Source organism: Bufo gargarizans, chromosome 5, assembly GCF_014858855.1.
Source record: "Bufo gargarizans isolate SCDJY-AF-19 chromosome 5, ASM1485885v1, whole genome shotgun sequence".
Classification (NCBI taxonomy): domain Eukaryota; kingdom Metazoa; phylum Chordata; class Amphibia; order Anura; family Bufonidae; genus Bufo; species Bufo gargarizans.
This window is the reverse complement of record NC_058084.1, coordinates 368,130,192-368,147,948: the sequence shown is the minus strand read 5'-3', so window position 1 is coordinate 368,147,948 and position 17,757 is coordinate 368,130,192. Positions and strand designations below refer to the sequence as shown.

The window sequence follows — 17,757 nt, the reverse complement described above, 5'->3', positions numbered from 1 at the left end:
CCAGAAGGGGTGTGCTCTAGATTCTATGATATTCTACACTCAGGAGCACTGATTCCACAGCCCCGAGAGTTGCGCTTTATAGTCCTTGTGGTTTTTCAGTGAGTGCAGAGATCCTGAACAGTTACAGACATTACAATAGTCATGTATAGGGGAAAGAGGTACTTTTCTATAAAGCGCTATTTTACAACATTTTTTACATACACTTTATTTATAGAAACAATAATAATAATAGCAATATTTAATCAGACATTACAAAGTAACAAACTAATTACTAATTCAGTCAATTGGAGTGAGGGCCCTGTTCACAAAAGCCTGCACTCTCAAGAGAATAGGGGTAACAGAAAAGGTGACAGGTGCTTATTCTGCACAATGGCCCAGCCATCTTTTAACTAAATAGGAGAGTGCATGTAAAGCTGCCAGTCACCAATCAATATTGGTGTATGTGCAGGTCTGAAGTGCAATTGATTGCAGGGAGTGTGGAAGTTGCTGTTGGATAAAGGGAAGAATTGTACACTTTACTCTGTATGAAAAACAATATTTGCTACAGATATAAGAAACCAATACAGTATTTACTCATTATACCTCATTAATTTACTAAAAGGATGATAATTCACACATTTCAGAATTTTCCGTAGGATTTACCAAAATTGTCAAGATCTGCCAATAAAATGTTTGCAAACCCAACCGCCCCCTTTATGTTACCATACAAATCTTAGAGGTCATTAGAAATGGGCATGTATCAGTGGGAGGCAGCACGTTATGTATTCTTATGGTTTGTTTACTTGTTTTTTAACTTCCATGTTGGAACTTTTTGTTTTCTACACAACAGCATCTGCAGGTATTGCAGTGTCACAAAGAAAAGTTCGTCAAATCAGTGATCCTATTCAACAAATATTAATCCAGCTCCACAAAATTATCTACATTACACAGGTACAGATTTACTGATTTTTCTGGATTTCTTAAATACTCAAATATCCAGTTGCTCAAAATGAAAAGTTTAACTGATCTCAGGTATTTATTACAATCATGGTTCAGTAATTGTCCTAAAATATGGGACCTTGTTGTTTCTTGGCATCTGTCTAATTTAGTCTTTGTTCAGTCTTAATATATAATTGCTTTATAATTTAAAATACTTAAGGATCAAATACAAAAATAAAAGTTTTTTTAATTTTGGTTCACACTTAAGAAGAATCAAGCCAGCGAAGAAAAATATTGGTAATCACTATATGGTTCCTTCCAAGGACCTTTAGATGGCTAATGTAGGACTTCCTTGAAGGCTGTAATCCAGAAAGTCTTTTTCACCCATATTTATTAAGTATATCACTTAATCCTCTAGCCCAACAGCATGTCAGTCCCGTGGATGCCAGTCTAACAGAATAACATATTTATGGATGTAAAGTAACAGTACACAAAATGAAGATGTTTGACAGTTTCACAAAAAATAAAAGGCATTATATCATCAATCTTGTGATTTTGTAGGCTCCATCATATGTTGTGTAATGGTTTCAAGCATTTTTGACATATTTTGCATGTGTTCTGCAGCTTCCCCCTGCTCTTCATGACAACCTGAAAAGGAGGGTTGTGGAACGATACAAGAAATCTCTTTTCAGTCTCCAGAGCAATCCCTGCAACCTGAAAGCAGAAATTCAAAAGGTATAAATCTCTTTGCTTTAGAGAAAAAATTATGATAAATAGTGTCAAATATACTGTAAAATGTTTTATCTTATCTAATGTGGTGTTTACTCTTCATATTAGATAGAAGACCTAGACCATCTACTTTAAAAGCTATGGGCACCTTTGGGGGAAATTTATTTTATTATTGCATTGTACCTATTTTTATACAGTTTCCTCTCCTGCTTTCACTTTGTGCATTTGTAGACTAGACAGCTCTCTGCTTCACACTGAATCAGTCATAGAACTGCTTTGTCAGCTCGATCTGTAGGCCTTATCTCTGAACTCCTGACAGTTCATAAACACTCAGATATCTTGTGGCACTCTGCAATTTCTAATGGGTGCTTACTGCTTAGCATCCCAACCCCAGATCATTAATCAGTAAATTCTAGCACTCCAAAGGTCCAAATGCAGCTGCACATGTGACATTTTGGTCCAAAAGTTTTCCCTGGCTCCATTCTTTCTCCTTACACAGCTAGAGCAGCAGTAGTTTGATGAAGACCCTTTCAGACTGAAACATTGCATTTGCAGCCTTATTTAAATAAAGTCTTGATTTGCATTTGGACATTTGGAGTGCTAGAATTTCCTAATTTATGCTAAATTCGTATCGAAAACTGATAAGAATATGGCTTTAATGAGTGTTTATGAGCTGTCAAGAAAGTAGAGATAAGCTGACAGAGCAGTTATATGACGTATTCAGTGTGACGCAGAGAGCCTGCTAGTCTACAATGCACAGAGTGAAAGCAGAAGAGGAAAAAAAACTGTTGAAAATGCTTAATAAAACTCAATTGAAAAAATTATGTTTAGCACAAAATTAATAGATTGCAATAATAAAAAAAAAAATGCCCCAAATGTGTTTATAGCAGTTAAGATCTTTCAGTAGTAAATGCTTTTATTTGATTCAAGTTAATGCATATTTATCTGCAATGGTAAAAAGTCTCTAAAATGCCATATAAGGCTATTTTCACACTAGCGTTCAGCAGGGTTCAGAAAAAACGCTTCCGTTATGAACTGATACGGTTGTATTATCTTTAACACAACCAAGACGGATCCGTCATGAACTCCATTGAAAGTCAATGGGGGACGAATCCCTTTTCTATTGTGTCAGATGGTGTCAGAGTTAAACGGAATTGACTTGCATTGTGGGTCATGACGGATCCGTATTGCTCTCCAGTATGGGAACGCAACCAAACAGAACGGAATACATTTTGAAGCATTCCGTTCTGTTCAGTTAAGCTTTGTCCCCATTGACAATGAATGGGGACAAGACGGAAGCGTTTTTTTTCCGGTACTGAGACCCTATAACGGATCTCAATACGGAAAATAGAAACGCTAGTGTGAAAGTAGCCAAACTCTCTTTTGCACTGGACCAATTTTCTTCTCCAACCTCCACATTTATTTCCCAAAGTTTGAAATATAAAAGGATGTTTGCCCCGGTCCTCACACAAGATGTTTCCTTTCTTTGCATCACTAACAAAATAGTGGCTTTGCTGGGTCATAATTATCTGTTTTGACTCCTTAAACTTTAACAGGGTTTTTTTTTATTATTTTTTTATCAAGGATCACTTGTGATCACAAGTTCTTCATAGTAAACACTATGTCAAATAGCACCCCAATAATCTGGGTTGTTGGACACAGCTAATGACGTTAACAGTCTTTATATATGTACTGCATAGAACATTCTTTTTATACAATTCTATTCTATAAAGCATCCTGTTTTTCGAAACTTCCTGTATACACAGAAAGCTCTATACACTTTTATAGGATGTTAATGTGTTCCTGATCAATATATATCCTTTTAACAGAGTATGTTTTATTGTAAGAACAAGATACAAGGTAAAAATGGGAAGTTAGATGTGCTTGATGGTATATACAATAATACAGTTCATACCCAAGGAGCAACATAAAATCACCAGGCTACCTCTGGATACTTTCCTGTTAAATGCATTCCCTTGTTACTGTCCCTTCTTTCTATAAATGTACGTCACTGGGTGTCCTTGGATCCAAGGACAGTGCTATTAATGCCCCTCATGGATGACTGACACTGACATCTCGTACTGAGCTGTAAATATGCACATTTAACACATCATGGATAATAAAGGATATTTCTGAAAACAAAAAAAATCGAGAAAGTGACAGCCAATTTCCCATGAAACGTCGCCCCTTTAATGTGATTACAATAAACAGCTATTGGAAAACGGCACACATTGGAGATGATTTACAAGGAAACCAAGAAAGCTTATTATTTCTTCAGATTTGTCATAAGTCCCGTGAGGATCTCCCACACTAATGATTTTGAAGTTAAACGTTTTATCACAAAGTTCTTTTCCCTTTGTCAGTAGCTGAACATTACACTTATGCTACAATTACTTCACTTACCGTATTTTTCGCCCTATAAGACGCACCGGCCCATGAGACGCACCTAGGTTTTTGGGGAGGAAAATAAGAAAAAAAATATTTTTAACCAAAAGGTGTGCTGGTTTTGTAACTAATGGTGGTCTGTGGATGGCACTATTAATGGGGATCTGTGGATGACTGACACTGTTATGGGGGGATCTGTGTATGACGGACACTGTTATGGGGGGGATCTGTGGATGACGGACACTGTTATGGGGGGGATCTGTGGATGACGGACACTGTTATGGGGGGATCTGTGGATGACGGACACTGTTATGGGGGGGATCTGTGGCTTGCACTGTTACAGGGGGATCTGTGTCTTGCACTGTTACAGGGGGGATCTGTGGCCGGCACTGTTACAGGGGGGGATCCGTGGCTGGCACTGTTACAAGGGTGGGATCTGTGGATGGCACTGTTACAGGGGGGGATCTGTGGATGGCACTGTTAGAGGGGGGATCTGTGGGTGGCATTGTTATATATGTGCCATCCACAGACCCCCCGGCCCATAACAGTGCCATCCACAGACCCCCCGGCCCATAACAGTGCCATCCACAGACCCCCCACCCCATAACTGTGCCATCCACAGATCCCCCCCCCTCCCCGCCGCCTCCGTTGCTCCAGTATACAAATATAAGATGTCATATTCAATTAATAGTTATTAAACATGCCCCCTCACTCCTATTACTACCTTACATCCTAATCGCTTATGTAGAATTCAGGCAGGCAGGCCGGGCAGCCGGCGCGTCTCTCACTGACGTCACTTGCCTGCGCCGCCTGCTTCATTCATATAGTAGGCGGCGCAGGCACGTGACAAGAGTTACGCTGCCGCCCGCCCGGCCTGCCTGCCTGAATTCTACAGAAGCGATTAGGATGTAAGGTAGTAATAGGAGTGAGGGGGCATGTTTAATAACTATTAATTGAATATGACATCTTATATTAGTATACCGGAGAGGCGGGGCTATACTACACTGACTGCACCGCCCCGCCGCTATTGCCAGCCCCCAGATCCTCCTCCCAGTCCCTCCCCGAGTACCCGCTCGCTCCTACATCGCAGCTTGCGATGTAAAACTGCAAGCATTTGCCCCATAAGACGCAGGGGCATTTCTCCCCCATTTTGGGGAAGAAAAAGTGCGTCTTATGGGGCGAAAAATACGGTACACCTTTACGGCACATCAATGAGTTCCATATGGCTAATTAGGTGTCTTCTAAGGTTAATCTCCCTGGACTGAACACGCTCTATGTGACGGCTGCTTTTCCCAAATCAAAGATTGCTTTTCTCTCCCAAACTCACAGCATCATAAGTCATTATTATGCTGTGAGTTTGGGTGATAGTAGCTGTGTTCTGCGGACCGCATATAGCCGGCACTATAATAGAAATTTTTTTCTTGTCCGTGGCAGCAGACAAGAATAGGACATGTTCTATTTTTTTGCGGGGCCGCGGAACGGAAGTGCGGATGCAGACAGCACACAGTGCAGTTCCATTGAAAATGAATGGGTCTACACCCGTTCCACAAAATAGCGGAACGGATGCGGACATGTGAATGGACCCTAAGGCTGCATTCACACGACTGTATGTGTTTTGGGGTCTGCAAAATACGGATCTGCAAAAAAAAAACAAAAAAAAACGGATGACGTCCGTATTGCATCCATTTTTTGGTGGATCTATTGTAACAATGCCAATCCTTGTCCGCATTTTTTGCGGACCCATTGAAATGAATGGGTCCTCATCCAATCCGCAAAAAAACAAAACACAATGGACAATGGACAAAATACGTTCGTGTGATTGTAGCCTAAGTGTGCTATTATGGTGGTGTTCCACATAGCGGGTGGCTCACAGTCGAGCCTTGACCAAAATGCAGCAGCCAACAGCCCAAGTGCTGGCAATTTGCTAAAGAAATACATGCTAAGGCTACTTTCACACTAGCGTTCGGGCGGATCCGTTCTGAACGGATCCGCTCATAATAATGCAGATGGAGGCTCCGTTCAGAACGGATCCGTCTGCATTAAAATGGCAAAAAAAAAGCTAAGTGTGAAAATAGCCTCGGACGGATCCGTCCAGACTTTCAATGTAAAGTCAATGGGGGACGGATCCGCTTGAAGATTGAGCCACATTGTGGCATCTTCAAACGGATCCGTCCCCATTGACTTACATTGTAAGTCTGGACGGATCCGCACGGATCCGCACGGATCCGCACGCCTCCGCACGGCCAGGCGGACACCCGAACGCTGCAAGCAGCGTTCAGCTGTCCGCCTGTCCGTGCGGAGGCGAGCGGAGCGGAGGCTGAACGCCGCCAGACTGATGCAGTCTGAGCGGGTCCGCTCCATTCAGACTGCATCAGGGCTGGACGGCTGCGTTCGGGTCCGCTCGTGAGCCCCTTCAAACGGAGCTCACGAGCGGACCGACGAACGCTAGTGTGAAAGTAGCCTTATTGGTTGCTGCTTGTTGATGGGAGCTCTTATTTCATTAGCATCTTATTTCATTACATCAAATCAGCCCTAAAAAACACAAGTAATACATGCGGTTTTGGGTGCAGATTTGATGTGGAAATGCACAGAAATCCGAATGAAGAAACGTTTGGAATTTCTGTTTTGAAATGTGCACTTCTATAGATATCCTAAGTCTAAATGCACACAATCAAAATTGCGCGCGGATTTGCGTGTGGAAAATCCACATCGTGGGTCATGTACATTGTATTCTATGATAATTTGAAATTCTCATGTACATGATGCAGATTTTTTTCCTCTCCTAGTTCTGTCTTCAAAAACTGCATAAAAACCTCAAAATGGCACATCCTACTTGTCCAACTTCCAAATGCTTTTTAACCGCCTCCGGACCGCCTAACGCAGATGTGCGGTCCGGAGGCGGCAGCCCTGCGCTCAACGACGCATATACGCGTCATCTCGCGAGGGCCGGGATTTCCTGTGAACGCGCGCACACAGGCGCGCGCGCTCCCAGGAACGGAAGGTAAGCGAGTGGATCTCCAGCCTGCCAGCGGCGATCGCTCGCTGGCAGGCTGGAGATCCGAATTTTTTAACCCCTAACAGGTATATTAGATGCTGTTTTGATAACAGCGTCTAATATACCTGCTACCTGGTCCTCTGGTGGTCCCTTTTGTTAGGATCGACCACCAGAGGACTCAGGTAGCTCAGTACAGTCGCACCAAACACCACACTACACTACACCCCCCCCCCGTCACTTATTAACCCCTTATAAACCCCTGATCACCCATGATCACCCCATATAAACTCCCTGATCACCCCCCTGTCATTGATCACCCCCCTGTCATTGATCACCCCCCTGTCAGGCTCCGTTCAGACGTCCGTATGATTTTTACGGATCCACGGATACATGGTTCGGATCCGCAAAACACATGCGGACGTCTGAATGGAGCCTTACAGGGGGGGGTGATCAATGACAGGCGGGTGATCACCCATATACACTCCCTGATCACCCCCTGTCATTGATCACCCCCCTGTCATTGATCACCCCCCTGTAAGGCTCCATTCAGACGTCCGTATGATTTTTACGGATCCATGGATACATGGATCGGATCCGCAAAACACATGCGGACGTCTGAATGGAGCCTTACAGGGGGGTGATCAATGACAGGCGGGTGATCACCCATATACACTCCCTGATCACCCCCTGTCATTGATCACCCCCCTGTAAGGCTCCATTCAGACGTCCGCATGATTTTTACGGATCCATGGATACATGGATCGGATCCGCAAAACACATGCGGACGTCTGAATGGAGCCTTACAGGGGGGTGATCAATGACAGGCGGGTGATCACCCATATACACTCCCTGATCACCCCCTGTCATTGATCACCCGCCTGTCATTGATCACCCCCCTGTAAGGCTCCATTCAGACGTCCGCATGTGTTTTGCAGATCCGATCCATGTATCCATGGATCCGTAAAAATCATACGGACGTCTGAATGGAGCCTTACAGGGGGGTGATCAATGACAGGGGGGTGATCCGGGAGTCTATATGGGTGATTACCCCCCTGTCATTGATCACCCCCCTGTCATTGATCACCCCCCCTGTAAGGCTCCATTCAGACATTTTTTTGGCCCAAGTTAGCTGAAATTTTTTGTTTGTTTTTGTTTTTGTTTTTTCTTACAAAGTCTCATATTCCACTAACTTGTGTCAAAAAATAAAATCTCACATGAACTCACCATACCCCTCACGGAATCCAAATGCGTAAACATTTTTAGACATTTATATTCCAGACTTCTTCTCACGCTTTAGGGCCCCTAAAAAGCCAGGGCAGTATAAATACCCCACATGTGACCCCATTTCGGAAAGAAGACACCCCAAGGTATTCCGTGAGGGGCATATTGAGTCCATGAAAGATTGAAATTTTTGTCCTAAGTTAGCGGAAAGTGAGACTTTGTGAGAAAAAAACAAAAAAAATCAATATCCGCTAACTTATGCAAAAAAAAAATAATTTCTATGAACTCGCCATGCCCCTCATTGAATACCTTGGGGTGTCTTCTTTCCAAAGTGGGGTCACATGTGGGGTATTTATACTGCCCTGGCTTTTTAGGGGCCCGAAAGTGTGAGAAGAAGTCTGGGATCCAAATGTCTAAAAATGCTCCTAAAAGGAATTTGGGCACCTTTGCGCATGTAGGCTGCAAAAAAGTGTCACACATGTGGTATCGCCGTACTCAGGAGAAGTTGGGGAATGTGTTTTGGGGTGTCAGTTTACATATACCCATGCTGGGTGAGATAAACATCTTGGTCAAATGCCAACTTTGTATAAAAAAATGGGAAAAGTTATCTTTTGCCAAGATATTTCTCTCACCCAGCATGGTTATATGTAAAATGACACCCCAAAACACATTGCCCAACTTCTCCTGAGTACGGCGATACCAGATGTGTGACACTTTTTTGCAGCCAAGGTGGGCAAAGGGGCACATATTCCAAAGAGCACCTTTCGGATTTCACAGGCCATTTTTTACAGATTTTGATTGCAAGGTACTTCTCACACATTTGGGCCCCTAAATTGCCAGGGCAGTATAACTACGCCACAAGTGACCCCATTTTGGAAAGAAGACACCCCAAGGTATTCCGTGAGGGGCACGGCGAGTTCCTAGAATTTTTTATTTTTTGTCACAAGTTAGCGGAAAATGATGATTTTTCTTTTTTTTTCTTTTTTCCTTACAAAGTCTCATATTCCACTAACTTGCGACAAAAAATAAAAAATTCTAGGAACTCGCCGTGCCCCTCACGGAATACCTTGGGGTGTCTTCTTTCCAAAATGGGGTCACTTGTGGCGTAGTTATACTGCCCTGGCAATTTAGGGGCCCAAATGTGTGAGAAGTACCTTGCAATCAAAATGTGTAAAAAATGGCCTGCGAAATCCGAAAGGTGCACTTTGGAATATGTGCCCCTTTGCCCATCTTGGCTGCAAAAAAGTGTCACACATGCTGTATCGCCGTACTCAGGAGAAGTTGGGGAATGTGTTTTGGGGTGTCATTTTACATATACCCATGCTGGGTGAGAAAAATATCTTGGTCAAATGCCAACTTTGTATAAAAAAATGGGAAAAGTTGTCTTTTGCCAAGATATTTCTCTCACCCAGCATGGGTATATGTAAAATGACATGCCAAAACACATTCCCCAACTTCTCCTGAGTACGGCGATACCAGATGTGTGACACTTTTTTGCAGCCAAGGTGGGCAAAGGGGCACATATTCCAAAGTGCACCTTTCGGATTTCACCGGTCATTTTTTACACATTTTGATTGCAAAGTTCTTCTCACACATTTGGGCCCCTAAATTGCCAGGGCAGTATAACTACCCCACAAGTGACCCCATTTTGGAAAGAAGACACCCCAAGGTATTCCGTGAGGGGCATGGCGAGTTCCTAGAATTTTTTATTTTTTGTCGCAAGTTAGTGGAATATGAGACTTTGTAAGAAAAAAATAAAAATAAAAAATCATCATCATTTTCCGCTAACTTGTGACAAAAAATAAAAAGTTCTATGAACTCACTATGCCCATCAGCGAATACCTTAGGGTGTCTACTTTCCGAAATGGGGTCATTTTTGGGGTTTTTCTACTGTCTGGGCATTGTAGAACCTCAGGAAACATGACAGGTGCTCAGAAAGTCAGAGCTGCTTCAAAAAGCGGAAATTCACATTTTTGTACCATAGTTTGTAAACGCTATAACTTTTACCCAAACCATTTTTTTTTTGCCCAAACATTTTTTTTTTATCAAAGACATGTAGAACTATAAATTTAGCGAAAAATTTATATATGGATGTCGTTTTTTTTGCAAAATTTTACAGCTGAAAGTGAAAAATAAAAAAGAAAATCCACAGCACTCCTCAGTTCTGGTGAATAAGCTGGTTACTTTATTGGTAACAGCAGCATTGGAATAGCAACGTTTCAACCATCTCTGGTCTTTATCAAGCTATGAAATCATATAGTGACATGTGCCTTTAAATAGTGGTTCAATGGGTGTGTCTCCCATCAATAGAGCAACAAAAATCAACATGTGAGATAACTTCAGTGTTAGGGTTCAGCCTATCAAGTGGTTCAGTGTAGTTAATTGAATCATTAACATATCGTTTATACATAAAATCACATAATACTTACTGATGGGGGAGGGACCATGTGAAAACCGCGCTCAGTCAGGAGGTGAAATGGCGCCAAAAACCGGCATGTTCCGATTCCATATGCGCCTGCGCCGAGTCCCCACATCCACAGGGGGAGGGATTCTAAGGCGGCCAATAGAAAAATCGGGTGCCCGTGACGTCTGCTGTTGCCGGGGGCGGGGGGCAGATCCCAGTGAAGGGAATGTCCTCCGGCCGCGGCGCCAATCAGAGCACAGGCACTGATGACGTCTATTGTTGCTGGGGAGAGTCAGCAGTCCCGAGCAGAGCTCGGATCGCTTCCCCTTCACAGCAACTGCAATTGTCATACATATATATGCAACTGGGGGAGAACCGGGGGGAGCATCTTCAGCCTGAGGATCCCATCTGGCTGGAATTGTTGTTTAGACAATTCCAGCTGTCACTTGGGTGTCCGTACTAGGCTGTGGCCCCTACATGGACGTGGCCAACACTAGGTTAGCCATCAGTCCCTATAGCAGGGGCCACAGTCCGACATTCATACATCCCCTATCTGTATACAGAATAAACCACAAAATTCCTTGAGTGTGTTCATTCTGTGACAGGGGTTGCTTAACATGGTAGTGTCCCCCCGGCCGCTCATTATTCAGATGGCGACCGGGGGTGACACCACCCTGTTCATACATACTCATTAGAGGGCTGCTAATGCATCAGACTTACCCCCGCGGTTCCCGTGTAGCTGCTGAAGAAGTATGGCAGTGATAGAGGTCTTGGTCATTGTGGAATCTGTGTAGGCGCAGCTGGAGTGGTAGTCGGATGGAGAAACTAATAAGACCTGGTTTCACATGGAGGACCCCCTGTAAGGTAAAGGTGAAAAAGGTGACTGAAGTGATTAAAATAAACACAACAATTATCTATTGTTGGGCACTCTACTTATGATAAAATCGTCCGTAGCAAAGTCATGAATAGAGATTGGGCAGGACATAACCTGGGGAAAAAATGTTAATGTAAGAAGATGCTCAAATTAAAGTCCCTATTGAGTCCCTTCGGTTCCAGTACCACAACTGCAGAGATTCAATGACTACCTCAATGGGATACACCAGGAATTACAATTTACAAAAGTATACTCAACTGAACGACTTCAATTCCTGGATGTAAGGGTATATACTGAAAACACCACTTTACAAACAGATTTATTCCGCAAGGAAACTGACAGAAACAACCTCCTGCGTTTTGACAGTGCACACACGCGCGGAATGGTAAAGTCTCTCCCATATAGCCAGTTCCTACGGGTTAGGAGGATAGTGAGTAAGGAACAGAATACACATACCCGACTAAAAGAAATGACACAAAAATTCACGGAGAGAGGGTATCCCCCTAAACTGGTCCTAAAACATAAAGACAGAGTACAGTGTATGTCCAGACGGGAACTGATTGAAAAAAGAAAACCTAGAGAACAACTTAAAAAAATACCATTTGTATCTACATATACCCCCCTGAGCAACCAAATCTCATCCATCATTAAAAAGAACTGGAAACTCTTAACCCAGGCCTTCCCAGAAACTCCTGAGTTCCAGAACCCCCCCCTACTTTCCTACAAAAGGGGAGCGAACCTACGAGACAGGTTAGTACATGCAGATGCACATACCCCAAAACTAACAAAATAAAAGAACGGGCAGCTTCCCTTGTCTAGGATGTTGCCATTGCAACAGCATGATGAAAGGTAATACATTTGTACACCCACGGACAGGTACTAGATACCGTATTAAACAGCTATACACATGCAACTCATCATTTGTCATCTATATTTTACAATGTCCCTGCGGACTACTATATGTGGGCGAGACCACACAGGAGATCAAAAAAAGACTTACGCAACATAAATCCAAGATACGCAAACACGTTCTTGAACTACCTGTCCCAGAACATTTTGTAAAAACCGGACATAATATCTCACAGTTGAGATTTCAAGTCATCGATGGAGTCCCACAACTGAGGAGAGGTGGGGACCGAGAGACCCAACTTAAGAAATTAGAACTAAAATGGATCCATAGACTTGATACGCTGGAACCGAAGGGACTCAATAGGGACTTTAATTTGAGCATCTTCTTACATTAACATTTTTTTCCCCAGGTTATGTCCTGCCCAATCTCTATTCATGACTTTGCTACGGACGATTTTATCATAAGTAGAGTGCCCAACAATAGATAATTGTTGTGTTTATTTTAATCACTTCAGTCACCTTTTTCACCTTTACCTTACAGGGGGTCCTCCATGTGAAACCAGGTCTTATTAGTTTCTCCATCCGACTACCACTCCAGCTGCGCCTACACAGATTCCACAATGACCAAGACCTCTATCACTGCCATACTTCTTCAGCAGCTACACGGGAACCGCGGGGGTAAGTCTGATGCATTAGCAGCCCTCTAATGAGTATGTATGAACAGGGTGGTGTCACCCCCGGTCGCCATCTGAATAATGAGCGGCCGGGGGGACACTACCATGTTAAGCAACCCCTGTCACAGAATGAACACACTCAAGGAATTTTGTGGTTTATTCTGTATACAGATAGGGGATGTATGAATGTCGGACTGTGGCCCCTGCTATAGGGACTGATGGCTAACCTAGTGTTGGCCACGTCCATGTAGGGGCCACAGCCTAGTACGGACACCCAAGTGACAGCTGGAATTGTCTAAACAACAATTCCAGCCAGATGGGATCCTCAGGCTGAAGATGCTCCCCCCGGTTCTCCCCCAGTTGCATATATATGTATGACAATTGCAGTTGCTGTGAAGGGGAAGCGATCCGAGCTCTGCTCGGGACTGCTGACTCTCCCCAGCAACAATAGACGTCATCAGTGCCTGTGCTCTGATTGGCGCCGCGGCCGGAGGACATTCCCTTCACTGGGATCTGCCCCCCGCCCCCGGCAACAGCAGACGTCACGGGCACCCGATTTTTCTATTGGCCGCCTTAGAATCCCTCCCCCTGTGGATGTGGGGACTCGGCGCAGGCGCATATGGAATCGGAACATGCCGGTTTTTGGCGCCATTTCACCTCCTGACTGAGCGCGGTTTTCACATGGTCCCTCCCCCATCAGTAAGTATTATGTGATTTTATGTATAAACGATATGTTAATGATTCAATTAACTACACTGAACCACTTGATAGGCTGAACCCTAACACTGAAGTTATCTCACATGTTGATTTTTGTTGCTCTATTGATGGGAGACACACCCATTGAACCACTATTTAAAGGCACATGTCACTATATGATTTCATAACTTGATAAAGACCAGAGATGGTTGAAACGTTGCTATTCCAATGCTGCTGTTACCAATAAAGTAACCAGCTTATTCACCAGAACTGAGGAGTGCTGTGGATTTTTTTTTTATTTGTACACTTATGGGACCCCTAGCCAGGATCCTGATCCGCGAGCACCAACCTATCCAGGTTTCTATTGGCAACTGTCCCTATATTGGGACCTGGAGTGCTGCTTAACCCTCTTTTTTACTTGAAAGTGAAAAATGTCATTTTTTTGCAAAAAAATCGTTACATTTCGATTAATAACAAAAAAAGTAAAAATGTCAGCAGCAATAAAATACCACCAAATGAAAGCTCCATTAGTGAGAAGAAAAGGAGGTAAAATTCATTTGGGTGGTAAGTTGCATGACCGAGCGATAAACGGTGAAAGTAGTGTAGTGCGAAGTGTAAAAAGTGCTCTGGTCATGAAGGGGGTTTCAGCTAGCGGGGCTGAAGTGGTTAAATAACCCACTACCCAGCAAGACCTTTCAGGGGATGAATACTGCTCCCTGATGCATCACCTTACTCACTGCAATCATATTCTGCTGTAGGGGGGGGGGGGCGGGGCATGTCATTGGCTGCAGTAGTGCATTTGACTCCTGCCTTTGCTGGAAGTTTACATTTGGGGACCGAAGTGCAGTGAAAGCAGCTGTGGACCCACAGAGCTGGAACTGAGCATCCGGGAGCAGGTAAGCTAAATGGGGGAGTTATTTAAAGGGGTTGTCCCACAAAAAATATTCTACAGTGTTCAAACTAGCACCTGGATCTGAATACTTTTGTAATTTCATGTAATTAAAAATTTAGCACAGCCAGTGAATTATTCAATAAAATGTATCTGTACAGCGCCCCCTGCTGTTAGTACTTTTCTTATTTTTGACCTTCTTACTGAGAGGGCCGCACATGCTCAGTTATATCCTTCAGCTACCTTCTGAGTTGTGATAGGGAGAGCATGGACATGCCCCCTGAGCTGCAGCAGAAAAGACACTCCCCTTGAGCTGCCAGCCTGATATAAATGTAGCAGAGCAATGAATGGGAAGATCTCTGGATCCATGTGAGGTACAGGACTGTTAGAAAGATGTTGTCATGTACTATATGATGTCTTCTGATGTTAATTTTTTACATTAGTCATGGGATAACCGCTTGAATAGCACTTGGAAGTTTAAAGGGGTTATCCGAGATGTGCCTGTCTTGCGCGGCCGCAACTTCCTGGATCACGTGGCATACATTGGGCACATGATCCCAGTGTGGGGTTAGAACCAAACAAAACTGCGCACAAGAAGTACACTTATGGCAGAACTAGACATGGCGGCGGTAGGCACTCGAGTCGGGGCCGCGGTGTGATAAACACTATGTACCTATGCAAGCTGAAGCACATTTCTAATAGATCATTAAAAATGTATTGTCAGTTGTTGCTTGCTTATTGTTAATAGCCGCCCAGCCGTTAACAATAGACAATCAATGAACAATTCATTCTTAGCAATCTTTTTAGAAAAATGCTGTCACTTTTATGGCCACATGTTTTTTCACAGAATTTATGGTAATTGGTTATAAATACGTTTTGTATTAACCTCGCTGATCGTATTACTAAAGGGAATCTGTCACCAGTGACCTCCCTATATAACTGTTTGCATAAACACATAGCTGTGGTTCATCTGATTAAAGTGCTGGTTTTCTTTTGTTGAACAGAGGCTCCATCCCCGATTTATGATTCTTTCTCCTAATATTCAAATTAGGCGTTTGTTGCAGCAAGCGCATGACCACTGCTCTTGTTGCACCTAAGCTCCACACCTTTACCACTGCCTGGCTGGCAGCAGCAAGGGAGGGGCTGGCCACAGAAAGGGGTGGTGTTTGGATGCAATGAAAGCAATGGTAACACCCTCATTGTACCAAAGGCCTAATTTACATATTAGGAAAAGCATAATAACTCAGGAACAGAGCCTCAAATCAACAAGAAAAACAGCTATTTAACCTGTTCGCTACCAGAGCCACCCGATCAGCTGCGGGGGTATGGCAGTAACTAATAGCTTGACCCCTGCTGTATGCGCTGGAATCGGTTAACCCTACATGTGCGATGTCCGTGCAGGGAGGGAGCACCCATCCCTGCGCTGCTGTGACGGGTACCCGATGGCTTGGACAGCAGCCCGATACCTTCCTTAGGCATCGTGGCTGCTATCTCTGTATGCCTGTGAGATCCAACCCCCTGGATCTCACAGGCAAGCTGGTTGAAGTGTATTACAGTGGTAATACACTTACAGCCAATGCATTACAATACAGAAGTATTGTAATGCATTGCACAGGGTATCAGGCCCCCAAAAGTTAAAGTCCCAGAGTGGGACGGGACAAAAAGAAAGTGAAAAAAAAAAAAAAAGGTTTGCAGAAATTTTTTTAAGTTTCAAGTTAAAAAAAACATCCTTTTTCCAAAATAAAGTGAAAAAAAAATTGTAAAAGATAGAGAAAAACGAAATGTAGACATACTAGGTATCGACGTGTCTGTATCCACCAGCTCTATAAAAATATTACACAATCCACCCCATCAGGTCAACGCCATCAACTTTCAGAAAATGGCAACACAAAAAGGCTTTTACTGTGTAAAACAACAACAACAAAAAATAGATACATTAGGTATCGCTGAGTCCTTAACAACCTGCTCTATAAAAATATGACATTAGATGACCCTTCAAGTGAATGCTGTAAAAAAAAAACTAAAAAAACTATGCCATTTTTTGTCACCTTTTCTCACAAAAAGTGTAATACCAAGTGATCAAAAAGTCTCATGTACCCTAAAATGGTACCAATGAAAACGTCACCTCATCCCGCAAAAAAATTAGCCCCCACATAAGACAATCACTCAAAATAAAAAACAATGGCACCCATAAACCAATCCATCAAAATCTGCGCTGGAAAAGCCATATGGCGCTCCTTCTATTCTTAATCCTGCCGTGAGCCCAGTTTACCACACATGTTGATGTATTCAGGAGAAAATGGGTAACAAATTATGGGGTGCTTTTTCTCCTGTTACCCCTTGTCAAAATGAAAAATGTGCAACATTTTATTAGAAGAAATGAAACCTTTCCACTGTAGGGGTACGTCAGGGTTTCTTCAAATACATGATGGTGCCTAAAAACCATTTTAGCAAAATCTGCCTCCAAAAGCCATATATCGCTGCTTTCCTTCTGACAACTGGCATGTGCCCATAGAGCAGTTTACCGCCACATATGAGGTATTTCTGTAAACTGCAGAATCAGAGTATTGCATATTAAGGTTTACTTTGCTGTTAACCCTTGCTGTGTTGCAAGAAATAGATTAACATAAAAAAAATCTACCAAAAAAGTGAAATTTTGAAATTTCACCTCCATTTTCCTTTAATTCTTGTGGAAAACCTCAAGGGTTAACAAAGTTTGTAACATCAGTTTTGAATAATATGAGGGGTGTAGTTTCTAAAATGGGGTCATTTATGGGTGGTTTCCATTACGTAAGAGGTTTGGTCTGGGAAAACAGGTATTTTCCTCCCAGCATGTGTTGCTGGGTTGATTTACAGCCAGGTGAGGTCAAATACCGGACCGGATTTCAAGGTGCCGTTCCGGGGTTTGGCAATACCTGGCTGTCCTTAAATAGGCAGCTAGGCTCAGAAGCCATGTATGTGTGCTAGGATCTGTGGCCTCTCCCTAGTAGAATCAAAATCTTAACATCCTTGTCACGTGCAACCTCTGGTGTGGGGATTTCTTCTCTATTGTTCGGTAGCTGATCACATTCGATTAGAGTTGGAAGAGGAAACTCTATGTCTTCATATTCTGATTCCACTATG

At 43.2% G+C, this 17,757-nt stretch overlaps 1 protein-coding gene and 1 long non-coding RNA gene across 5 annotated transcripts in view; one reads left to right on the top strand and one right to left on the bottom strand.

Moving 5' to 3' along the window:
- The window catches only part of NEK10 (NIMA related kinase 10), a 259,563-nt gene that overhangs the window by 214,410 nt on the left and 27,396 nt on the right, over positions 1–17,757 (top strand). For all 4 annotated transcript variants that reach the window (XM_044293922.1, XM_044293920.1, XM_044293921.1 and 1 more), the window contains 2 exons: positions 830–930; positions 1,543–1,653. In XM_044293922.1, the coding sequence (XP_044149857.1) occupies positions 830–930; positions 1,543–1,653 (212 nt within the window). The remainder of the gene's footprint in view (positions 1–829; positions 931–1,542; positions 1,654–17,757) is intronic.
- LOC122938424 lies at positions 1,519–4,080 on the bottom strand. The gene is made up of 2 exons (XR_006390018.1): positions 4,051–4,080; positions 1,519–1,632 (listed from the first exon to the last, which is right to left on the bottom strand). It is a non-coding gene; the product is annotated as an uncharacterized LOC122938424 (long non-coding RNA).